The sequence below is a fragment of the Felis catus genome, chromosome B2, assembly GCF_018350175.1.
Source record: "Felis catus isolate Fca126 chromosome B2, F.catus_Fca126_mat1.0, whole genome shotgun sequence".
Classification (NCBI taxonomy): Eukaryota; Metazoa; Chordata; class Mammalia; order Carnivora; family Felidae; genus Felis; species Felis catus.
In genome coordinates this window covers 30,734,211-30,757,970 of record NC_058372.1, presented here as the reverse complement: position 1 = coordinate 30,757,970, position 23,760 = coordinate 30,734,211, and the positions used below count along the sequence as shown (strand labels likewise).

The following is a 23,760-nucleotide window of genomic DNA, read 5'->3' as shown; positions in this document are numbered from 1 at the left end:
ATGAGCGCTACCGAGAGGCTGACCTGAGCCGGGGAAGTGCCGGGCGGAAGTGTGTAGCCTTGAGCCGTCTTGGTTACCGCGTTCTCCACCCCTCGCGACGTCATCGCTCTGAGCCAGCTCTCCGTTGCCCGCGCGGGCGCCGCCCGAGACCGTGGGACCCCGGTTACCGCCCCCTCAGGTAAGGTGTTCTCCTTCTCACCGTTCGCCCCTTTTTAACGAGCTCCTTCTCTCTTCTTCCCCTTTTCGTTGCTCTGAGAGCGCTGCGGGGGTTCCACTGCCTCCTGTACCGTTTGGAACCCGCGGTTGCCATACTAACCCCAGCGGGGGTAGGGGGTGTCTGATGCCATCGTCTTGGCGACGGAAGGGGTGCTTCTCCCTTCCCGGGCCACTTGGTCCCTCAAGGCGCTGGTGGCCGTGATTCCTGGAGAGAAGAGGGAATGCTGGTTGAATCCGACGAGCGGGGGCTTGGATGGCAGCCTGGTTTAAGCAAGGGGTAGGGAGAGGCAAAAGACAGGAGTAGGTAGGCCTGGAAGGGTGTGGTTGGGTGCAGTGTGGACGGCGTGTGAACCCTGGGCGGTGACAGTGGAGAAAGATGTCTTGGGCCCTGCCCCTGAACCAGGAGCCACCATGTTGGTGATACCCCCCGGACTGAGCGAGGAGGAGGAGGCTCTGCAGAAGAAATTCAACAAACTCAAGAAAAAGGTGAGGGAGTGTGTGGGGGCGTGGCCCAACCTTTCACAGACTCTACACTCTTGAGAACACCTGGGGTGAGTGTGAGGGATGGGGGGTTCTTCCAGCTCATACCTGGAGACATACCTCCTCTCCGCGAAGCCTCACAAGGGGGCTCTTCCCAAGTCTTGATGTATGCCTTCTCTCTCTTCTGTGTATTCTGCCATCGAGTTGTCTAACTTTTCCATGGCTTTTAGTACCACCACAGGGGTGGTAATCTCCAGGTTTGTTTTTTCAATTCTATCCGAGCTCTTGCTGATAGCCTGCAGATTCCCAGTGTTGCAGCTAGCTATCATCTTTCTATCTATTCTAACTTAGTTCCTTTTCTTGATCTTCCATATAGGACTGACTATATTCAGTTTTCCCATGTGTTTGGAATCAAAATCTCCTCTCTGACATCTCCACTATTTGCATGGCCAAACGTTTGCCAGGTCTTCTTGATTCTTACTCTGAAGTAATGTCTTTTGTTTATTTTTTCCCGCGTATTCCGTAGATCAGGTTTTTGTTGACGCTCACGTAGTCTGTTGTAATGGTTTCTCAAGAAGCTGCTCAGTGTGTTTTTGGACAGACTTCCTTCACTCTTATTAAAATGAACCACTGAAATCAAAAAAACTCTGTCTCTCTTTTTCTCAAAACCTGTCAGTGGTTTCCCATTGTCTATACAACACAGCCTTACCTTGGCATCTCTTTCTAGTCAGGTAGAACTATTCACTAGTCCCAAAACATACATTCCCAAAGCCTTCTTATTTCCACATCTTTTCCAGTCTGTGTTCTTTGTCTAAAATGCCCTTTTCTTTCAATCTGTTTTGCATAGTTTCTACCCAGGGTCCAGTTTAATAGTCATTTGGCATCAGATAATCTTATTTGCTCTCAGCTACAAGCAATTTGCGCCTCTTATGATCGCTCTTGATAATTGTGTCTAATGGTCTTATTTCTCAGACTTCTTAAGGGGAGGAACAATGTCTCATACTCTTGCATACCCCTGTTACAAAGTAATGTCTTGTCCTTGTTAAATATGCAGGGAATGAATGGATGAAGCCCCCTGAGAAAGGCATGTAGGCTTATGCTTACTTATAGCTCATGTCTTAGGGTTCTGGTCCATGGTCAAATTCCTTTTCTTCCACTTCAAAAACTGAGGCTTGGGAAAGCGTCTGGATACAATGGTTTGGCTAGATTACGTATCGCTGGTATTGTAGATGATCCAGTGAATCATGTGTGAGTGGTAGGGCTGCCTCAGTGCACCACTCCAGGGACACCATTTGCATTGTTTTCTGAGAAAGGCGTCCCCTGGAGTGAAGTGTCCAGGGACCTTGGGAGAGGACCTAGCCAGGGACTGGCCCTCACCAACCCCTCTCTTCTCGCTCTCATTCCCAGAAAAAGGCATTGTTGGCTCTGAAGAAGCAAAGTAGTAGCAGCACAGCCAGCCAAGGCGGTGTGAAACGCTGTGAGTGACGGGGGGAACTGGGGATAGACTGGAAGTGGGCAACATGGCGCTGACCTCTCTCAGAGCGTGGCCAAAATAATGCCTCCTTCCCTCACCACTCCAGCACTGTCAGAGCAGCCTGTGGTGGACACAGCCACGGCAACAGAGCAGGCAAAGCAGCTGGTGAAGTCAGGAGCCATCAGTGCCATCAAGGCCGAGACCAAGAACTCGGGCTTCAAACGTTCTCGAACCCTAGAGGGGAAGTTAAAGGTGAGCACAAGCAGAAGGATTGTTCAGGGGACCCTTGACTTCAGAGGGCGTCCTTCCAGGTTGGAGTGGAGGTAACATTTAGGGGGAAAGTAATACCTATTCAGTTCTGGGAAAATTGTCGTACCAGTCCGAGTTTCAGGTTTCTTATCTGTAAAATGTGAAGACACTGACTGACTTCCAAATTCCGTATCTCATACATTCTGTGGCACATATTCGAGCTCCTGGGTCTTGTTGTTCTGAGAAGTTGAACAGGTTGAAGATGTCAGCAGGTCCAAGAAATGTACAGATAAGCTAAATACTCTATGTATATATTAGGTCGCTTATGAAAAACACCACATAATCAAATAATAAATGTGCAAAGGAATTAAAAGGGAGGATAAAAGGCCAGAGGAAAGCCAAGAAGAGGGTGAGGGAAGAGGAATCCCTTCTGTCCCATGGTTAGGCAGCCTTCTGCTCTCACATTGAAGTAGACCTCTACGACCTTCCCAGGACCCTGAGAAGGGGCCAGTCCCCACTTTCCAGCCGTTCCAGAGAAGCATATCTGCTGACGACGATCTGCAGGAGGTATGGTTCTCAACTCTCTGTCCCTGAGAGGTTGGGGAATGAGGAAAATGAGAGACCCCCATATTTGGGGTCACATGCCATCAACTAGGACTCATCTTAACTGTCCTTGGTTTCTTTTGCAGTCATCCAGACGGCCCCAGAGGAAATCTCTGTATGAGAGGTTAGAGAGCTAAGAGAGGACTGAGTCCCAATTGGGGGAGTAGGGGAGGTCAATTGCCTGGATCCTTGGGAGGTTTAGGGCTGGAGTGGAAGGAGCTGGGGCTGCAGAGGGAGTGTTGAGTCTCCACAGGGTCTGGGAAGATGAAGTAAAGGGCCCCTTTGATCCTCACTGTCTGCCTCTCCCCAGTTTTGTGTCTTCCAGTGATCGGCTTCGGGAACTAGGGCCAGATGGGGAAGAGGCAGAGGGCCCAGGGGCTGGTGACGGTCCTCCTCGAAGCTTTGACTGGGGCTATGAAGAACGTGGTGGTGCCCGCTCCTCAGCCTCCCCTCCCCGAAGCCGCAGCCGGGACCACAGTCGTGAGCGGAACCGAGACAGAGACCGAGATCGGGAACGGGATCGAGACCGAGACAGAGACCGAGATCGGGAACGGGATCGAGACCGAGATCGGGAACGGGACCGCGATCGGGACAGGGACCGCGATCGGGACAGGGACCGTGATCGAGAACGAGAGGGCCCTTTCCGCAGTGAGTGATCTGGGCTGGTAGGAAAAGTGAAAGGATTTAGGCAGGTCCCACTAAAGTGGCCTCTTAAAGTGGAGCCTGAGATGGGTTGCACGTTGTGACTGTGACTCCTGACCCCACAGGGTCGGACTCGTTCCCTGAACGCAGGGCCCCTCGGAAGGGGAATACTCTCTATGTGTATGGAGAGGACATGACACCCACCCTCCTCCGTGGGGCCTTCTCTCCCTTTGGAAACATCATTGACCTCTCCATGGACCCACCCAGAAAGTAAGGATGGTAGTGGGACAAGATGATAAGTCCTGGGAGGACCTGGGTTTGAGGGAGAACACCAGCCTATCTCCGGTGGCCTATGAGCACTGGGTTTGGGTGGGTCCACAAGAGCCCATAGGCCCTCTACTGATCCTGTTTTCTCTCATCCTAGCTGTGCCTTCGTCACCTATGAAAAGATGGAATCAGCAGATCAGGCCGTTGCTGAGGTTGGGACTTCCCAGACCTGTTCTTCCCATCCCTACTGCCATCCTCATGTTTTCTCTTTAAAACACTGGGAGCCAGGAGGAAATCATTTCCTCTTGATAGAGGAAGTCTTTTTCTATCCACACAAGAAATGTATTCTTAGATCCTTAGTCTGTTCCTAGGATGGCAACTCTTGGAAATTCTCCTTTTCTTTGTCTGTAATGTTTCTCCCCCCCCCCCCCCCCATCCTTTACCTCCACCCCTCTTCTTCCCCAGCTCAACGGGACCCAGGTGGAGTCCGTACAGCTCAAAGTCAGCATTGCCCGCAAACAGCCCATGCTGGACGCTGCCACTGGCAAGTCTGTCTGGGGCTCCCTTGGTAAGAATGGATTCTTCCTCTTTCATCCTGTTTCCCACAGCTCGCCTCCTCTCTTTGCTCCCCTGCATGTCCCAGGATTCCCTAGAGTTGATAGATGTCTGGATCTGTGTGGAGGCCATGGGAATGAGAATTGTCAGACTCTGTCAGTTAGAGATGGAGGAAGATTTCTTAGTGTGAAGGAGAGAGAAGGATTGAGAACAACTCCCAAAGCAGTAATAACTGGAACAGGGAAGAAAGTGGAAGTGAGTGAGGTTAGTGAGTGAGGTTAGTGAACATGACCGTGTTTATTTTGAGGTGGAGTATAGTTGGCTTTATAAAATAAGCATTTGAAATTAGAGATCTGGAACTTGTGTGTGAAGTGAGGACCGAAAACATGGATCACAGTCCTCTGTATCACAGAGTGGCTGCGAAATGGTAGTAATCTTAGGGAAGATTGAATTTGAAGAAAAAAATTACGCAGGCCTGGGCCTGGGGGATATTCAGGGAGCAGCATCAGAGGCCATTAAAACCAAAGAACACAAACTATGGAACCTGGGTAGTGATAGAAGTGTCACTAGGTACAAAGATCCAAGAGAATGGAAGCTGGTGTGGGGTGAGTGACTATAGTCCCAGAATGGCAGGGATAGAATCCTCCGAGATGAGATGCAAGAGGGACATGTCGATGTAGGGAGGAAAAAAAGAAGGGGAAGGAACAACCTGAGGCTCGAAGAATGTTTTAGGCCAAAGCCACACCCAGAATGAGCTCCCCTATTGAGGCTAGTAGCATTTCTTAGTGTGAATAGCCCACTATACCTGTTGGCTTTCCTGGCAAAGGAGTTAGGCAGAAAGGGGCGTTCAGAGCAAGAGTGGCCCTCCAAACTAAAAGAAGGAACAAGAAATGACTAACATGTCAACAAAGGGCTACAGAGATCTTCTAATTTTTAATATTTTGATGTAGTGGGTTAACATCATTCAGTTATCACAACGATTACCTTTGGGAGCTGTTCTAAGAACAAAACATTCCTTGCAGTATCTGCATGTGCCACAATAACAGCATGTGCTCCTTGCCATGGGGATGGGTTGGCCTAAGGGAGCCAAAGGGGACAGGCCAGCCTGGCCACCAGAGGGCAGCATTGACATTGGGCTTCCAAGGGCCAAAGGCAAGGAGTGAGCTGGTCAGACTCTGAGCCTCTGGCCTCACCAGTGCTCAGATGCAATGCTTCAGACCTTAACCAATCCTTTCCTCCCTCCCTAGCTGTCCAGAACAGCCCTAAGGGTTGCCACCGGGACAAGAGGACTCAGATTGTCTACAGTGATGATGTCTACAAGGAGAACCTTGTGGATGGCTTCTAGGGAATGGAGCTGGATTCCGTGTGCCTCATCTGCGCCAACACTGGTCTCAGTAAAACACTGAGGTGGAAGCTCACACATCTCCCTCAGCCTCTGGTTTTTCAGCACTTGGGATTGGGGTTGAGCCTTTAAAAACGGCTGTTAGATTTTATCTCAGTTGTAACACATGGCCAGTGCACGTTCCCCTCCCCCTTACCCCAAAAGGATCTTGAACACAGGTATTGTCGCAGCTGTTTTAATTTGATCTCATCCCCCTTTCCAGCAGGAAATCCCTTATAGAAAATCCAAATCCTCTTCTTTGAGTTTCTCCCTGAGCCAGGGCAGCACTTGGAAGAGGTTGATGTGAAAGTCTCGGGCATGAGCAGGTACCTGCCGCCACCGCCTCTGGTCTTTGCAGACATCCACTACACCCCAGCTGATCACACCAACCTGGAGAGGGCAAGGGGATGCCACCAATCATCTGGTAGAATTCCTTCCTAATCCCAGGAAGCTCAACTACTCCCAAGTGCATCTGAGTTGAGCTAGAAGAATTAGACTGGGGACCCAGCTCAGTCCTGCTCTCTAGGACACAGGCCAGACATTGCCCCAACCCGGCCATTTCAAGAAGTAGATGTAAGGAGGCAGGCTCTGTCCTTCCCTTTCCAGCCACATGCGTTGAACTTTCCTGCTTTAGGGCCCATGCTGACCACTTGGCATCTCCCCACAGACAGGAGAGGGGAAACTCACTTGAATGAAGCGACTCCTCTTATGAATAATCAGGGGACCACCAGAATCACCTACAGGAGAGGAGAGGCTGTAGGGAAAACGATTCTTGGGCTTTAGGAACATGTAGCACAACCAAAGAGCCTTCTCTTACCTTTGCAAGTGTTGGGGTCAGTATAGGGATCCACCCCTCCAGTGCAAAGGAACCTGGGGGTGACCACTTTAGAGATGTCCTTGACTTTGTCATAGCCTAGGGCATATTGAGCATCTCTCTCACAGCTGGATTTCTGTAGGTGAGGTATAAAGCACGGAGGAGAAAGGGGTGATAAACAGAGCATGCTTAGGAAGAATTGGGGCCTAGAGGACCTGCTTAGGATCCCATATTCCTCACCTTTTCCCCGTTCTTGATGTAGACCTCCTTCCGAATCATCGACTTCCTATCTTTGGACAACTCTGACACAAACAGAGCTTTGACATCCTTTGCAGGGAGCAGCTCTTCCACTGGACAAATGGACAGTAGGGGTCATTTTAGCACTCTCTCTGCCCCCCATCATCTCTCTATTGCCTTTGTCACTCAGCAAATGTCCTTCAACCCTTTTCTGTGGGCTGGAGACCAGGCTGGCTCCTGCAGCACCCTGTCATGCCCCACTTGTCTCTTGGCATCATTCCCTTGTGCTACTTTCCCTGAATGTCTTACTCTGTTGCTGGCAGGTGGTTGACAGTGGAAGCCTCAAAGCTTGATTTGTTCCCTGGGTGCAGGGGAGACAAATAGGCCTGTTAAGGGAGATGGGGAAACTCAGGGACAGCAGACTTGACCTGCCCCAGGCCTGTAGCCCCAATTTGCCCAGACTTTTCTCCTCAGGGGTTCAGAGGGCTCACCTGAGAGTCTGGCCATACTTGAGCTTCTCCTTGAGTCTGATAAGGGCCACATCGTAGTCATAAAATTCAGGAATGCCTTCTGCTTTTTTCCCATTGATGTCGTAGTTAGGGTGAAATAGGACTTTATCTATTTCCAAGTCCTGCTTCATCCCTCCTAAGGTAGGAGAGTGGGTATGTCAGGACATCCTACTTCTCTGGGCAGCCTCCTGCTTCTGGCTCCACATTCTTCCTAACTCCCAAGTCTTCTGCCCTGCCCCCAAGCAGCCCAGTGTGCAAGGGAGGGGGCTGCTTTGAGGACCAGGGGAGGGGGGGGGGGTTGGAAGGGTGGGCTCCTGAGGAAGTAGAAGGTGTTGCCCAGGGAGCACAGCTGAAGCTCAGGATTGATTCACTGCATCCTTACCCACGCTGACCTTGATTGAATGATTCTGATCATCCACCGTGAAACAGTGTGCTGCTGTCAGCACATAGTACTCAGACACCACGGCCCCCATACAGGTCTCATGTCCTTTCAAAGGGCGCTGGGAACAGAATGGCAGGGGGGAAAGCTTAACTTCCACAAACACCACATTTTGCCCTTCCCCTACCTCCATTCCACCTGACCTCACCTCCCACAGGTCCCCACCACCAGGAAGCTGTGCTTACAGTGACTGAGATCTTGGCCTGCCACGGTTGCTTGTGGTAATCACTACCTTTCTTGTGCTCCCAAACCATTCCACAGAGTCCCAGAGTCCGGGTTTCATCTAACAAGAAAGGAGAATGTGCTGAAACCTGGGATGCTCAGCCTTTCGGGGAGGCCCGCCTACACAGCTGTGAGGAGCAGAAGCCCATAAGGAAAAGAAAGGGGCATTTGTTTTCTTACATTGGGGGCAAGGAACTGTGGCAGTATAGTGAAAAAAAGTTGGAACTAAGAGTTGGGAGACCTGGCTGTTTTCAGGCCCAACGCTTGCTTGCTTGCTGTGCCTGGGCTGCTCTTGGCCTCACTTTGCACATCTGTGAAATGAGAGACTTGACAAGATCTCCAATGTTGTTCAGAACTCGGTGATTCTAAGATCAGGAAATGGATAGTGCCAGGAGACCAGAGTGTGACTGAGGTAGAGAAGGAGCAATGAGAAAGCCATCCCAGACTGCCAAGGCTTCAGGAGGAGAGGAAGTATGAGTGACCTTGGGATACCTGGGGAACTTCCTGACCTCTTTATACCCTCCTGGTATCTTCCTACCAAGCATTTGTTTGAAAACATCTTCCAGGTCTTCCATGTCCTTGACTTTGAACACATGTTGTTCTTTATCCTTCTTGGAAGCCAAAGCATTGATGTTCTCTTGGTTCACCAGAGGCCCAACCCCAAACACATAGACATCTGAGGGAGAAAGAGGGAGGGTGAGTGTCCAAGCCCTGGGGGCAGGAGCTGAGAAAGCAAGGTGCTGGGTCCAAGGCCAAAAACTCACCCAGATAATCCTCCCTTAGGTTTTTGCGATCCCTCCCAATGTCCAGCAAGCTCCGGATCTCATGAATGACAGAGACTGGGTCCCCACCCATGTTGTGCAAGCCTGCAGAAGAGACAGGGACCGTGAAGGTGAGAGGCAAGTAAAGAAGAGGGTCAAGGAAGATAAATTGGCTAGTAGTGACACATGGCTGGGTAAGCAGGTTGTTTTTTTGTTTTTAATGGCTGAAGGTAAAATTTCAGCTTTTTAATTTAAAAAAATTTTTTAATGTTTATTCATTTTTGAGAGAGAGTGGAGGAGGGGCAGAGAGAGGGAGACACAGAATCTGAAGCAGGCTATAGGCTCTGAGATATCAGCACCAAGCCTGACAACCGGGCTCCAACTCACGAACTGCAGGATCATGACCCGAGCCGAATTCAGAAGCCCAACCAACTACGCCACCCAGGTACCCCTGGGTAAGCAGGTTAAGGGGATGGAAGTGACAGAGAGACTTAAGAAGGGTGTCTCCTTGTAAAGGGTCACAGGAAAGATCAACATGGTTGGGGCCTTAATTGCTGCTCAGAGCCCCAACCATGAGTCTAGTGTTACATGTGGACCAAACAGCCATACACTGGTATGAAAGGGTGGGAAGCCTGGGGCAGGAAAAGTTCCCTTCTGACCATCAGTCATGAGAATGATGACGTGGCGGGTGCGGTTCCAGCCTTCAGGGGGTTGGTTCCCTGGCCAGCTCATCATGTTGTAAATTGCCTGGAGGGCCTTCTTGGTGTTAGTGCCTGCCTTCAACTTGTGATCTGTGAAAAAGGAAGATCTCACCTTGCCTGGTCTTCCAAGTCATCTATGAACATTCAAGGCCTATCACAACTGAGATACCACATTTTTCAGTTTTTTGAGTTGTCACCCCGCTGACTTCCCTTTGACCACAAAGTGACCTTCTCAGCCCCCAAGTTCCCAGTAATCCATATTCCTCAATGAGCCTGCTGTCCAACCATAGACTGCAAAGTGGTCCACCCTGCCTTCCCACTTGGTCTCACTACCTCCTCCTCACAACAACCCTGAACCTTTTGACTTCTCTGACCCCAAAGTGAACTCCCCACCAGTCCCTTCCCTAACCTCTGACCTTCATAGTTGATATTGTCGATTGCCCTTGTAACCCAGTCTGCATCGCTGCTGTTTTCATCGGACACTCTGATCAAAATTTTGGGGACTGTAGCATAGGTCACTAGACCATATTTTGGCTTCACCCCATAACTTGCCACCTGTGGGTTAGGGGAGCAACGGGTCATGGCATTGAAAGAATACTATGGTTGGGAGAGGTCAGCAGCTTTTCTGGGACACGGAAAGTTACAGTCAGAGACTCAAGGGCTGACTGATCACCCTGAGGCTGATGGATGATTGGGTTAAAGGTCAAGAAACTGCTTCCAGTAAAAGGAAGGGAAGGAGGACAGAATAGGACCAGAGGTTTTCTGGGACCTTGTGTCTCAGAGGGTCTGGAAACATCAGGGAACTAGTCCTGGCTGGGCAGTGAGTTCACATTCCGGGGGGAAGGGGGCCCACCTTCTCAATGAAGTCTTTGAGACAGTTCTTGGCCCTTGTGAAGTTGCCGATCCCAATGCTGTCTGATGCATCCAACACCAGATAGATGTTCATGGAGCCCGAGGGGTCCAGGATAATCTTCCTCTTCTGTTGTTCCCCTGGGTGCCACCAGAGAAATTCAGGCTCCAGCATGCATGGTTCTCCTAGCCCTTCATCCTCCCCCAATTTCCTGCCTCCCTCCCCTCTCTGCCTCCAAACCTGGGCTATGCCCATCCTCAGCATCTACTCCTTCAATGGTCTCCGTCAGGGAAGACAGGAAGGCTTCGGCTACCTCTTCGGGGATGTCATACATAAAGGAGTCTGGGAGAGGTCAGAAATCAGGTAAAATGTCTGGGGGTGTTGGCAAGGGTGTGAGGGTCAGAGACACAGTGGCCAGTGAGGTGGGATGGTGGGTTTCCAGGATGGGAAGGGCTCAGTAGTGGAGGAAGTTCTACAGGCAGGTTTAGAAGTGAGGAAGGAGCTGGGTTGCATTAGGGGGAACTGGTGTAGGGATATGAAGATAAAAGAGCAGGATTTGACCCCTGGGCATGGGTCAAGAGTCACCTTGGCAGGAAGGTTCTGTTCCACTCCAAGAGCCACCTTCCTGGCATGTTCGCTGCTGGGAGCCACGAAGGGTGAGACCCCGGTTGCAGTAGTAGGTGACTCTGTCTTCAAGGCGATAGTGGTTGCCCACCTTCCTTGTGCCAAGGGGGATGCCTGGGTTAGGGCAGTACCCCGCTGCAGAAGCATGAAACATGGAGGTGAGGGCCAAATCCTGAGGCCCAGATGGCACGGTAGAGCACAAGAGTTGTGGTGCTGGTTCCTCAGGCTGGAACATGGTCAGGGAGAAGACACCATCACCAGGGGAGGGGACGCTTCTCACCTCCATCATCGCAGATGGCTGTTTGTCCATCCCACCGACCAGTTGCTTGGCAGGTACGATTGGCAGAGCCCCGGAGAGTGTAGCCATCATAGCAGCGGAAAGAGATCTCATCGCTCAAATTGTAGTAGGGGGTCCGGGGCCAGTATTCCCCATTCTCAAATCCCTGTGGTCTTGGGCAGCGAATTGCTTTGGGGGAGGGAGACAAGTAGAAGTTACTGAGAAGGAAGGGCTTCACTTGAGAGTTTCCCTCCTGGTCTCAGGGACCCTGTCACAGAGAAACAGTGCCTTGGTCCCACAGACAGCATCAACGCTCAACCTATGATGACTCCTGCTTCTCCTCGCTTCCAATTTCTGAGTGTTCTTTTTACTGCCAGGGTTGCCTGACACAGGGTAGATGCTCAGTGAAGATTCACTCCCTTCCTCCTCCCTCTCTCCCTCCTTCAGCCCTAGACAGCTCCTGTGTTTGCTCAGCTCCCCCTGCTAACCTGCCTGGCCTCAATGCAACTCTAATAGTATGCTAGTCTGGCCCCTGGTCACCACCTGTTCCACCCCTCCATTGACCCGTACCCACCCTCACTGCCCTCCAACCTCTGCATTCTGCCGTCTTGACAATCTTTTGGTCTTGGGTCCGCAGGGTGCTCCAGGACCCTGTGGATCTGCAGGTACGAATCTGCACAGGGTATGGGTAGAAGCCAGAGGGACACACATACTCCAGTGCCTGGCCCTCCTTGAGAAGCCTGAAGGAGCCACCTTTGATCTCTACTCCTTCCAGAGAGCAGGAGCCTTGGGGCCCAACCACAGTCAATGGTGGTATGCTCCCACCTAAAGAAAAAGGCTGATGAAGCCCAGCCTCCCAAGGCCAAGGAGGAATACTGGGGGCAGCAGGAAGTGGGGGGGGGGGAGTGGTGACCCTCTTTCTTACCTCCAGACAAGAGGCCCAGCACCAAGAATACCAGGCAGAGTTGGGGGCTGAGACTGCTCCCCATAGCGATGGAAGGCAGGAGAGAAACCAGGTATGGGGACAAGATGGTCTATCCCGGCTTGTGCTGCCTGTCTGCTGGCTTGATGTCCAAACAAACTTCAGACCTGGGCCTGGTCGCACACCCTTCCCCTGCCCCCCACAACCTCCAGGCTTTTATGCAATCTGTGTTCTGGCACCTGTGGCTAACCCCACCTACCCACATCACTTTCCGGAATGTCCAGGTGGGAGGGCCCCCACCGAGGTGCCAGTCAAGGAAATAGGAACTGCATAAGCCCTACCCTTTCAATACCACCTCTCAGCTCCAGTTCCTCCCCAGTAATCCCAGACCACCCCCTTAGGGACCAGAAATAAGGCTGGCTCACTCCCTGTTGACTCTGTTATGGAGCAGAGTCCACCCACTGTTTGTCCAGCAGGGTCTCTGACCTGCCTCCCTGTTGTTCCTGGAATCATTCTGGAATCCTCTGCCCCCTGGCCAGCCCCCCAGGCAGAGACACAGACAGATGAGGAAATCATCAATTTTTATTAATTTCAAAACTGGGAAATTCCACATGAAAATGAAAGGAGAGTGAGCCAAGCACAGCAGAGGGTGGGGCCCTGGGTTTCCGCAGCTTGGATGTGCTGCACGGAGTCCTAGAAACTGGGAGCATAGATAGGTCATGGGGTCTGATAGAAGTTCAAGAGTGGGAGACTGACAGATGCTGGCAAGACAACAGAGGAGTCAGTAACCACAATTAAAGGGGCAAAAAGTTCAAGATACCCTCCAGGTGCTGCCTCAGCCAGGGCTGTAGGCGAAAGAGATTGATGTGAAAATCTCGTGGTGGTGGGATCTTGCCCCTGGGGGCCTTTTGGCGGGAGTTTTTATTGCTGTTGCCACAGGGGTTGTAGAGACCCCAACTCACCAGGCCCACCTGGAAGAAGGAGAGAATGGGGTGGGAGGCTGTCACAGCCCCAGCTCCAAGCTTCAACCTCCCTGGCTCATCCAAAGGCCTCCCTCAGCCTCCTTCAAGGTCAAGATTCTGTAGCCCGAGTCCCATGAGCTTCCTTCCCCCTTCTCTCCTCACCTGAAAAAATCTGTATCTCCGCTCAAGGAAAACTGCTCCCCCAGATTCTCCTGTCAGAAAGGAGGGGCAAGAAACTGTCATCCTGACTCACCCTGCTCCCTTGTTATCAGGGCAGTGCACCAGTGCCCTGGCATGCATGCTGGTCACAGGGACATTGGTGGACTTTCCCTCAGGAATCCAGGCTCGTGGGTGGGGGTGGGAGGGGCTCACCCCTGCAGGGATTGTCATCATTCTCGGTTCCACTGCATAGGAACTGGTCTGTCACCACCTCTCTGACATCCGTCAAGTCAGGGAACGTGGTTCTGTCTTGGGAGACGACCTGGATGCAGCTTGTCCACTGTGGCAGGGGTGGAACAGAGAGGAGAGAATGAGCAGTCCCAGGGGACACCGAGAAGTTCAACTAGGCCTGGAGGAGGGGTAACACAGGGTCAGATGGAGAAAGCGGCCAGAGCTGGAGGAGGAAGGGACAAAGAGAGACTTTTGAGGAGCTGCCACAGAGGAGTCCCATTCCCCCGCAGCATCCCAGACCTGAGATCCTCACCTCTGTCCCCGTCTTGAGGTTAATGTTCAGTTTGCTCCCATTCAAGGCCACAAAATGAGCAGGAACACTCAGTTTGTTCAGAAGTTCACTTTCTGTGGTCAAGGAGAGAGGGGTGTGGTGCTGGTCCCTTTACCCAGCATTCAGGCTCCAGATTGGGGGCTGTTGCACAGCCCATGTCATCACTCCTAAGCCCTGGTCCTAGCTCCTCATGCACCCTAAGCCCCAGCACTCACCGTGGTCTCGGCAGGTGCTGCCTGGAGGTCTCCGCAGAGCCAGATTTGCCTCCACCGTGCAGGGAAGGCAAATGGGCCTGGGGAGAAGGACAAGGGTCACACAGGTGCATTCTCTATGTCCCCTCCTCTGGGACACCCCAGAGCACTCTCCCCCAGAGGATGCCCTCTCATCCCAGACTCCAGCACCTGGCATGGGTGGACATCTTCACTTTCTGGGCCAGCTTCAACAGGGCAATGTCATCACCATAGAACTCCAAGATTCCCTGATTCTTTTTGGCAAAGACATCAAACCCCGAGGAGATCACGGCCTTCTCAATACTGAAGTCTTTGCCCCACTGGGAGTTAGGATCCCCTGTGAATAATATGGCAGATTAGGCTGGCCCAGGGCCCCTGAAGGGGCCAGGGACTAGGAACAAAGGGTGACAGCCCTGGCCATGGGCTCAGGAACCTGGTGTGGGCCTTGCCTTACCCACATTGACCCTCCACAGAGAGCTGTTCTCAGCATGGCGGAAGCAGTGAGCAGCTGTCAGGACCCATTGGTCTGAGATGAGGGCCCCCCGGCAGGTCTCCTGGCTCTTAGGCTGCAGGGAAACAGGTGATCTTCAGGAACTGCTATGTCTCTGGCCCATGGCTTCTTCCACCTCTGGGATCCAAGCCCCATCCCTCCTTCCTGGTACCTTAATAGTGACATGCCAGGGTGTCCTCTCCTGGGCAGAGGCATTGGCTGACATGTTCCCCACCCCACAGATGGTGTCTGTGAGCTTGGAGACATCTGTGGGTATTGGGAGCAAAGGGGGAAAGAGGTATGTGAGGGGCACTGTGAGCACGTTCCCCACCTGGAGCTCTTGCTGGCTCCTCACCACCCACCCCACTCTGAAGAGGGCAAAGCGCACTCACCCAGCATGTGCTCAAAGACCTGGTACAGAGCATTTGTGTCCTGTAGAATGAAGGCATGGCGCTCACCATCCTTCTTGGACCCCAGTTCATTCAGCTCTTTCCAGTCCACATCCAGCTTGCCCACCCCAATGGCATAGATGTCTGATGAGAAGAAGGAAATCACCAGAATCTAGTGGCTGAAGGGCTACCCTGTGAGACAGGAAACTATCATTTGGAATTTACTGGGTCCTACAAAGCCCTAAATGAGCTGGACCCTCACCCCCTACTACCTATCTGAACTCACTTCCTACCACTCCTCACCCTTCACTCCCTTCCATAGAGCCTCCTCAAAGTTCCACAAATTTACAAGCACACTCCCACCCCAGGCCTTTTGTATAAGCTATGCGTCTGCCTGGTTCACTCCTTCTCAGACTGTCCCCATGGCTCACTTTCTTACCTTTTCAAGTCTTGACTCAAATGTCACCATCTCAGCAAGGCCTTCCCCGGGCTCCTTGTCTAAAACTGCAATGCCCCAGACAATTCCATTCCCTCTCTGCTCCATTTTATACCTTGACATGTGTCACTATCTACCATGCCATATAGTTTCCTTATTTGTCTTGTTTAATGCCTACAGTGGGTAGAATTGTGTCCTTCAAAGAGATATATTCAAGTCCTAACCCCTAGTACCTGTCAATGTGACCTTATTTGGAAATAGAGTCTTTGCCTAAAGCCTCCAGAGGGAGCAGGGCCCTTCTGATAACCTTGATTTTGGACTTCTAGGCTTCTGAATGTGAGAGAATAAGTTTCTGTTATTTTAAGCCATGCAAGCCTGTGGTTGCAGCGGGCCTAGAAGACTAATACATGGCCCCTCCAGGATGACAACCCCAGCAAGATATTTTTGTCTGTTTTGTTCACAGCTGCATCCTTAGAATGGTGTCCAGGAGAGACTTTCAGTAAGCACATTTATATGACTGAATAAGGAGCTCGTGAGCATGCATGGAGGCAAAACTTCAGATATGGTTCCTCTGTAAAGTGTAGGCTCTGAGAGAGGGGACTGGAGCCATCTCTTCCCACTGGAGAATTTGGACCCACACAATCATCCGTGCCCTCCCTCCCAGCCAGCATGGTGCCAGTCAGAGCTGCCTTGGGGTGGTGGCCCACAGACTCCAGTCTTCCCCCATGCTTTGCTGTGGGACATAAGCTTAGGAATCCCCTGGGCTTACACCAATGGGTTGACAAGGCATAAAGAAATACAAAGTCATAAAGTGCTTACACCCGAGTTTGGGTAAACCAGATTGACACCCCAAGAATAGGGGGGTGCAAAGGCACCCTGAGAATACGGAGGTGCAAAGGTGCCAGAAATAGGGTGGTGCGAAGGTACCACAAAATAGGGGTGCAGAGCCCCCAAAATAGAGGCAAAGGCCTGAAATAGAAACGGCACAAAGGTGCCCAATACATAGGAATATGAAATGAACAAGATTAGATATTCAGGGTGAAAGCACCCCAAATTTAGTACTATAGCAGAAAGCTGCTTTCACAGAAGGATAGGGCTGGGTTAGGTAAACTGGTGAATTGGACTATGGACCGCTGCACTGCAGGCAAAGCAGCCCAGAGCAGAGATGGCTAACAAAAGAAAAGGTGCCTTGTCAACCCTGAGGTTATTTATCCTAGCTGTCTCATTCCCTAGGCTAGCTAAGATAAACAGAGGTGCTGCCTCACGTTGGCTGTAAACAACCCTCCTCCCGACTGTCTGGCACCCGGATTTTGTTTTGTATTAACCCAAACCCCCAACCACTAATATCCTCAAGACCCCCTTTCCCTCACGTCCACAAGTTAATGTTCACAGATTCATTGTCTCTTTGTGCACATCCATTGCCATGTTCGTAAGCCTTCTGATCCTAATAAAAATGGGGCAAGGACCTTATTCAGGGCTCTGGTCTTTTCCCGGACATTAGCCATCTCTCACTTTCAATCCTGCGTCCCGCTCTTTTGCTAGACAAGAGAGAACTTTAGACCCAGAGTCTACGACACTTTGCATCCCTTTTGGCCATTTTTGACTCCCAGAGGATCCTGGGTGGCATGCAAAGAGTGAGATGCTCAGATAGACTGGGAGATAAGGCTTTTCTCAGGAAGCAATCCTCAGGCAGGCCAGAAGTGGTCACCGTGAGGGTTGGACAATTATGTCCCATGTGTTTTCTGTGACTACATCCCTTCAGTTCCTGCTTCTTTTCAATAAGGTGTTTTGAGCATTTAGCTCTAGCCCAGTGATGCTAAGGAGTTTGGGAGGAGAGTTTGGGCTTTGCCTTCCCGAAGCTAGAGTTTTAAAAAGGAATCCGCTTGCCCCTACTGGGCAGGTAGGGTTGGTGGCATGAACAAGAAAGAGAGGACCCAAGGGGAAAGTGAAACTTGGAGGCTCAAAAGATAATCCTCACTTATCCAGAGCACTTCTGTCTGAAATTCTTTTCTGGTCAAATATCAGTGCAATTTGTGTTTAGTCTGAACCTGAGGAATTATTCCTTTCAAACCTACAACTGCCAAAGCATTAGTTATCTGTACCCCTGAAAAAGGAAATGCCAGGGACAGTCCCTACAAGGAATCCAGGCCTTTTTCCTCTCTGGAGAGGTTCATGGCCACAATGGTGGCAGTGGCCACTCACATACACTGTTCCCCTGTACCAGGTAAGAGCTGAGCATTCGCCCCTATTTGCCTCTGAGGTAGGTGCTAGGTAGGTCCTAGCACCCTCCCCCTCTAGTTTCTGCAAATGCAGAAACTGCCCACAGCCACAGCCAACCCAAGATGAAACCAAAGCTCAAAGGCTAAAACTTCGGGGCCATTTGACTCCAGATTGTTCGGTATGACTCTAAGCTGCCTTCACACAGAACGACACAGCCTGGGGTCTCACTGGAAACAAAGCCAAGGTGTGGACCAGACTGCTGGCTGCCCAACTTGTGCCCCTGCAGGGGCAGCACAGCTGGGGGCGGGGTAGAGGCTCACCCAGGTAGTCGTTCCTCTGCTGGTTGATGTTCAAGATCTCTTTGATATTGTCAACAGCCAGCTTGGGGGAGCCACCCATGTTAGACTTTCCTAGAACGGAGGGAAAAGAATTGTCCATCTGGGGTGTATGTCCGGACTCCCCATAGTCTCGGAGGAGTGGGCATTCAGCCTGGGAATCCCAACCTTTTACCACTTCCCGCGTGTGTTTCAAGATATGTTATTTACTGAAATTCTCTACATTCCAGGCACTGGGCCAGGAGCTTCATAAACTGTATCTCATTTGAGTCTCCTGAAACCTCAGGTAGTGTAGGTATCCTAATTATACAGGCAAGAAAACCAAGTTCTATGGATACGATCAAGAGATAAATGGCATAGCCCAGAGCCACTACACAGTCTGTCCTATCTGTGCGCCTTGACATTCCTGCCCCAAAGCCAACCCCCTCCCCCGCCAGCTGACTCAAGGCAACCTTCCAGGTAGTAACAATAATTGATATTTGTAATCACAAAGCACTTTTACACAAAGTACTTCAATTGCTGTCCATAAACATTGTGTAAGGGAAGGAGGGCAGCTATGACTATCATCATCATCATTGTCATTCCATTGTCACCATCAACACTATTTCTACTACACAAACAAGAAACTTAGTCCCAAAGTGGCAGAGGGAGAGCCAGAATTCAGGTGTCCTGACACTACATCGGTGCTCCTTCCACTGTGCCAGACTCACTCGCAGAGATGACCATACTCACCATCTGTCAGAAGGATGATGGCATGTCGGATTTCCTGCCAGGCCGCCGTGCTCATTCCGAGGCGTTGCATCTGGTTATTCATCATGATATGGACACTATCTAAAGCTGCATAGGTGTTTGTCCCAGTCCCATTTTCATGGTCTGGATTATGTGAAGAGGAAGGACTGTCTTAAACACTTCCCACCTGGGAGAAGGGAATCACTCTCTTCTCCCAACCATTGGAAATGCATTTATCAACTGGCTTGATAAACTCGGACCTTAGCTAGCCAAAGGTTTGGCATCATTGCCTGTTCAAACATTAAAAACCTTTCCCCTTAGATAGACTGCATAACCCAGTGGCCACTCTATACTCTCAAGATTCAAAGATGGAGTTTCCAAGAAACCTGGGTGGTTGTAGCCATCTGGTCTCTACCACCCAGGTAGTTTCATAATGACATGGGGGAGACTCCAGTGGTGAGCCAAGAAAGCCAGCCCATGTAGTTCTGGAATGAGGAAGGAGCCAAAGATCTGTGTGAAGGATTTGGACATGTAGCACATTAGAGTAAGCCATGAGCTGGTGGGAGCTGGGATTTGGCCACCACGAACCTGACTTGGAAGCTATCCCCACCTGAGGAACCTGAGCCCCAGAGTCCTGAGACTTGAATGTCACCAAAAGGCCTCGCTCTCTAATTTGTCCCGAATCTCTTTGCAGGCGCAGACAGCTTATCCTCCCCCCTGCCTCATCGCCTTCATTTGATGACACCTGTACCTTTATAGTTGACATTGTCCAGACTGTTGATCACTTCAGTCGCATCCCTCGAGTTGTCGTGCAGAACAGACATGATGATTTTGGGCTTTGATGCAAAGGTGATTATGGCGACACTCACATTGATCTCAAAACTGAAAATCTGTGAAGGGCAAGTGAGAGGCCAAAGAAGAGAGGGTTAGAGAGCAAGCCAAGGGCTCCAGAGGAGGCAGAGAGCCTGGACCAAGGCTGACAGAGGCAAGGGCCACAAGTAGTCACTTACTAAGAGACTGCTGATTGCAGGGAGCCAGGAAACTGACATTTGTGGACCATCTACTGTCTTTGATAGGCTCACTCACTCCTCATGCATCCTTACATCAATTCTGGGAGGGGGTGAGAAGGCCCTATTTTACAGATGAGGACATTGAAGCTTATTGCCTTGCCCCAGATCACACCACTGGTGCAAAGTGGAGGTCGAATTTGCACCTGTCCACATGAATCTGAGGCACTTCTCTAACTGGCAGATTTTGCTGCCCCACAGCTTAGTGAGATACTACAGGTCTTAAGAGACTCTAAGGAGCATAAAAACTGCCTTGTTTACTGTAGGTGGGAAGGACAACATATATCTACATAAACTATTGTGAAAAGTTACCAGGTGAAGTGCTGGCAAAGAGTCTATACTAAGTGGCTTCCAAACTCTCCTGTTCATGCATCTCATCATTAAAAACATTTTGAGCACATATCTAAATATAGGTATATATATTTATAAAAAGTGACTCATATTTATAAAGCATGCCATTCAAATATATTATACACATTTAAATATTTAAAAATTTGGAATTTTTAAAGGAAAATCTTAAATATTAAGTTATCGGTTTAATTTAAATTGAAATTATTCAACAAGGATACCAGTACTTGTCTACCATACCGCACTGGATTATTTTGTATACCCTTCTGTGGAGACCACCATTCTAGATGATGGGTTCCTGGGAAGTAGGACCTCAGCCTTGTTCATCTTTGATGTCCCCCAGCACCCAGCACCCAGCACAGTGCCTGACACATAGTAAGTATCCCGGGAGTGTTTGTGCGATCCTATAAATTGAATCCACGATTCCTGCATGGAATGCCCATACTCTAGGAGGGCTTTTTGGAGGAAGTGGGCTGTAAGTGGGATTCTGAGGAAGGGAAGGAACCAGAGAGAGACAGTGGGCATAGGAAGGCCTCCTCTGTAAACAGACTCCGATTTCCTGACCCTGTCCACCATGAGACTGGCGCTCTCCTTGAAGATGTGAAAGTCATCTTCGGCCACACTCTGAGAGGCATCCAGGAGCAGGTAGAGGTTCAGGTGACCAGAGCGCTGGATTTGGATTTTACGGCCCACGCTTTCTGTGAGAAACATGGAAGGGGTTGATTCACATCGTCACCTCCCACCAGCCCTCTTGCTAAGGGATAGGGCCTCCCTGCCTCCCCTCCAGTCAGTTCAGCTGCCACTGAGCTTTCTGGAAGCTCTGAGCATCTTCTGGGAAGACTGCTCCTCCAATCCCAGGCCCAGCACCCTACTGTCCCCACCCCAAACACTCACTTTTTTTCTTCTGGGTGGGATTGGTGGCTCCAAGTAGGTGGGACAAGGAGGCACCCAGGGCAGGGGCCACATCCTCAGGAAAGTCATAAGAGTAGGGCTCTGTGGGAAGAGCCACTGAGGTCACTCAGAGTCAGGGGTAGGATGCCCAGGGAATCTCTGGAGGGTCAGGGCAGCTGGCTACTCACGGCGGCATATGGGTTCCGTCCCACTCCAGACCCCATTACTCTGGCACTCCCGCTCCGCAGACCCGGTCAGCACCAGATTTGAGGAGCAGCGGTAGGTGACTTTGTCTCCAAGGCCGAAACGAGACCCTGTCCGCACGGCGCCCACCGAGATGCCCGGGTTGGGGCAGTAGCCAGCTGTGAGTGAACAAAGGAAGATGGCAGTGAGCAGGGGCACCCCTCCTCAGCCTTTTGGCCCCACTCACCCACTTTCTCCCTCGGGGCTCTTCCTCCTCTCCAGACCTGTGGAGGCTCTGTGGGTCATTTGGCCTCCTCCTTGGGAGACACCACAACTGTGCTTCCCAAGGGTATGTGTGGAAAATCTTAATAGGGCAAAATGTTTAGAACTCAGTGGCCTCAGATGCCAGCTAAAGTATCCCAGTCCCAACCCAGGGACTCAGCCTGCATCCGTCCCAGAGCCCCAGGGAAGATGCTAGCTGACAAGCCCTACACCACCACAGATACTATTTGCACTTCATAAACCACAGTGAGGCATCACTACACACCCACCAAGATGGCTAAAACTTGGATAATTCCAAGTGTCAGAGAGGATTTCAGGCAACCAGCACTCAGATACATTGCTGGAGCCTCTACTAAAACTAAACAAATGCCAATCTGCGAGTGGACAATTCCACTCCTAGACAACATGCTCAAGAGAAGAAAGTTCATATGTGCACCAGCAGTTATGTATAAGGACGCTCATAGAGCTTTACTTATAATAGCCCCAAACTGGAAAGAACCCCAATGCCCATCAACAAGAGAATGCATAAATAAATTATAATCTATTTGTATAAGGAAACTACACAGCAATAAAAAATAACAAACGGATAAATCTCACGGGCAGAATGTTGAGTAAAGGAAGCCAGATGCCAAAAGAACATATTCTATATGATTCCACTTGTATGAAATGTAAGAATGAACTAAAATAAACTATGGGGACAGAAGTCAGAGTGGTGACCCTGCGGTCAGCAGTGGACAGGAGGAGCCTCCTACTTTGCCGGACGTGTTCTCTACCTTGCATGGTGATTATACTGGTGGATACATGTGCAAAAGCTCACAGAGCTGAATACTTAAGATTTGTACACTTTAGGTAGATTGCACCTCAATTTTCAAATCGATTCTATTTATGTTTGAATCAATGGCTATTTGGCAGAGTCATGAATACAAGTAGAGAACCAATGGCTGGCCCACTGGGTCACGGCATGGTCCTACCATCTTGTGGACTCCGTGTCTTCTGTATTATGTGCTCAGAACTATCATCCAGGAAGCTCCCAAAACCCACAGGCAATGTGGCTCCAGAGACTCCTGGGAGCCCCACTTCTATCAAGCAGAGCCTCCCCACCATTGACAGGGCCAGTAATAACCATGACAAAAGTATATGTGTCACTTACCACACCCCAGGGACTCTTCTAGACACTTACTAACATCAACTCACTTAATCCACACGGCAACCTCATCTGGTGGCCACTCTTACTATCTCCATTTTAGATGTGAAAATTGGGGCACTGAGAGGTTAAATAACCTGGCCAAAGGCTGCCCAAGTCAGAGCCAGGCTTGGGCCCAAACTGGCAGCAGGGGCAGGCACTAAGCACAGCACTAGTCTTGCTTTGAGGTATTTGGAAAAGCTGGACAGAGTGTGTGAAGCCTTCATGTCGAATCCGAGGCTTAGCACCACCTGCCTCAGCCAGGCTCCCTGCAGGCTGGTGATGTGTGACCTGTAGACCTCAATTTACCAAAATTCAGGAAATATTATTTTGGCATCGGAAACACGAGGCCCCTGTCCCCATAGAGGTCCCCTGGGCACACATCTTACTCCAAGTTTCCCAGGAGACCCCAGCCGCCATACAGCCATCAGTCAGGGCACTCACCACCATTGTCACACACAGCTGTCTCCCCATCCCACATGCCATTGGGGCGACACTGGCGCACAGGCGAGCCCCGCAGTGTGAAGCCGTCCTCACATTCGAAGCTCAGGTTGCCACCCACAGGGTAAGACCCGAGCCGTGGGGTGAACATGCCATTCTCAAAGGAAACAGGACCTGGACAGCGAACAGCTGGAGGGAGAGAGGGGAATGAGAATATAGGCATGGATGGATAACACCTGGGCTGAGGGATGCTCATTTTGGGTGCATGGGAATAGCCAACTGGTTGTCAAAATATTGGGTTGTTGTATGTGAAATCGCTGCTTGTGGCAATTGGTTGAATTTTGGCAATTTCACACAGTTCAACCTAATAGATTGATAAATAACCACTTCTCTCAGCCCTCTGAGGGCATGGTCACCCCAGCCTCTCCCCTGAGGTCCTCAGATGTCCCACAAGTGGACAACCAAAGGCGTAACACCTGGCACGACAAGGGACTCCGGCACATATTCTGAATGATTGGGACTATGCAGTCAATTGTTAAATGTTAAAAAAAAAAATCATCCCAAGTGTTTAAAAAATCCAGCTTTAGTACCCCACAATCTCCATCAAAGCCTTCCTCTAACGCCTTGCTA

At 50.6% G+C, this 23,760-nt stretch overlaps 3 protein-coding genes and 1 long non-coding RNA gene across 7 annotated transcripts in view; 2 read left to right on the top strand and 2 right to left on the bottom strand.

The window, feature by feature from the left end:
• The first annotated feature begins 42 nt into the window (after positions 1–42).
• On the top strand, positions 43–6,045 carry NELFE (negative elongation factor complex member E). Of its 2 annotated transcripts, none has more exons than XM_003985953.5 (11): positions 43–178; positions 620–702; positions 2,104–2,173; positions 2,277–2,422; positions 2,912–2,986; positions 3,109–3,146; positions 3,333–3,670; positions 3,790–3,934; positions 4,089–4,143; positions 4,397–4,499; positions 5,734–6,045. In XM_003985953.5, exons 2-11 carry the CDS (start codon positions 628–630, stop codon positions 5,829–5,831), a joined length of 1,143 nt encoding a protein of 380 aa, XP_003986002.2. In that variant the 5' UTR covers positions 43–178; positions 620–627; the 3' UTR covers positions 5,832–6,045. The 2 variants fall into 2 exon arrangements, with proteins under 2 accessions (XP_003986002.2, XP_023109526.2); XM_023253758.2 differs by lacking the exon at positions 43–178 and adding an exon at positions 218–520.
• A 2-nt stretch (positions 6,046–6,047) lies between these two features.
• On the bottom strand, positions 6,048–12,369 carry CFB (complement factor B). The gene is made up of 18 exons (XM_003985951.4): positions 12,227–12,369; positions 11,893–12,126; positions 11,305–11,490; positions 10,986–11,159; positions 10,641–10,742; positions 10,404–10,540; positions 9,967–10,105; positions 9,509–9,640; positions 8,853–8,954; positions 8,627–8,764; positions 8,052–8,149; positions 7,810–7,927; positions 7,410–7,563; positions 7,228–7,304; positions 6,922–7,031; positions 6,685–6,817; positions 6,555–6,604; positions 6,048–6,257 (listed from the first exon to the last, which is right to left on the bottom strand). Exons 1-18 carry the CDS (start codon positions 12,288–12,290, stop codon positions 6,102–6,104), a joined length of 2,304 nt encoding a protein of 767 aa, XP_003986000.1. The 5' UTR covers positions 12,291–12,369; the 3' UTR covers positions 6,048–6,101.
• On the top strand, positions 10,539–13,197 carry LOC123385335. Its single transcript, XR_006597660.1, has 2 exons — positions 10,539–10,763; positions 11,250–13,197. It is a non-coding gene; the product is annotated as an uncharacterized LOC123385335 (long non-coding RNA).
• Positions 12,788–23,760, bottom strand: part of C2 (complement C2) — a 43,378-nt gene continuing 32,405 nt past the window's right edge. For all 3 annotated transcript variants that reach the window (XM_019830388.3, XM_045057300.1, XM_011282299.4), the window contains 16 exons: positions 23,134–23,319; positions 21,230–21,403; positions 21,045–21,143; positions 20,715–20,848; positions 19,487–19,625; positions 18,739–18,879; positions 17,992–18,081; positions 15,019–15,159; positions 14,799–14,893; positions 14,591–14,702; positions 14,308–14,473; positions 14,122–14,198; positions 13,889–13,980; positions 13,558–13,684; positions 13,348–13,397; positions 12,788–13,194 (listed from right to left, as the gene is read on the bottom strand). In XM_019830388.3, the coding sequence (XP_019685947.1) occupies positions 13,018–13,194; positions 13,348–13,397; positions 13,558–13,684; positions 13,889–13,980; positions 14,122–14,198; positions 14,308–14,473; positions 14,591–14,702; positions 14,799–14,893; positions 15,019–15,159; positions 17,992–18,081; positions 18,739–18,879; positions 19,487–19,625; positions 20,715–20,848; positions 21,045–21,143; positions 21,230–21,403; positions 23,134–23,319 (2,000 nt within the window). In that variant the 3' untranslated portion in view covers positions 12,788–13,017. The remainder of the gene's footprint in view (positions 13,195–13,347; positions 13,398–13,557; positions 13,685–13,888; positions 13,981–14,121; positions 14,199–14,307; positions 14,474–14,590; positions 14,703–14,798; positions 14,894–15,018; positions 15,160–17,991; positions 18,082–18,738; positions 18,880–19,486; positions 19,626–20,714; positions 20,849–21,044; positions 21,144–21,229; positions 21,404–23,133; positions 23,320–23,760) is intronic.

Bases quoted from the DNA above. Each gene is read 5' to 3' on its own strand.
- NELFE (XM_003985953.5), top strand. From the start codon at position 628: ATGTTGGTGATACCCCCCGGACTGAGCGAGGAGGAGGAGGCTCTGCAG. The intron at 2,174-2,276 runs GTGAGTGACGGG...TCACCACTCCAG, and splicing joins CCAAGGCGGTGTGAAACGCT to CACTGTCAGAGCAGCCTGTG. The intron at 4,144-4,396 runs GTTGGGACTTCC...CTTCTTCCCCAG, and splicing joins CAGATCAGGCCGTTGCTGAG to CTCAACGGGACCCAGGTGGA.
- CFB (XM_003985951.4), bottom strand. From the start codon at position 12,290: ATGGGGAGCAGTCTCAGCCCCCAACTCTGCCTGGTATTCTTGGTGCTG. The intron at 10,541-10,640 runs GTTTGGAGGCAG...GGTGGCACCCAG, and splicing joins TGAGGATGGGCATAGCCCAG to GGGAACAACAGAAGAGGAAG. The intron at 8,150-8,626 runs GTAGGAAGATAC...CTTTCTTGTTAG, and splicing joins TGTTTTCAAACAAATGCTTG to ATGAAACCCGGACTCTGGGA.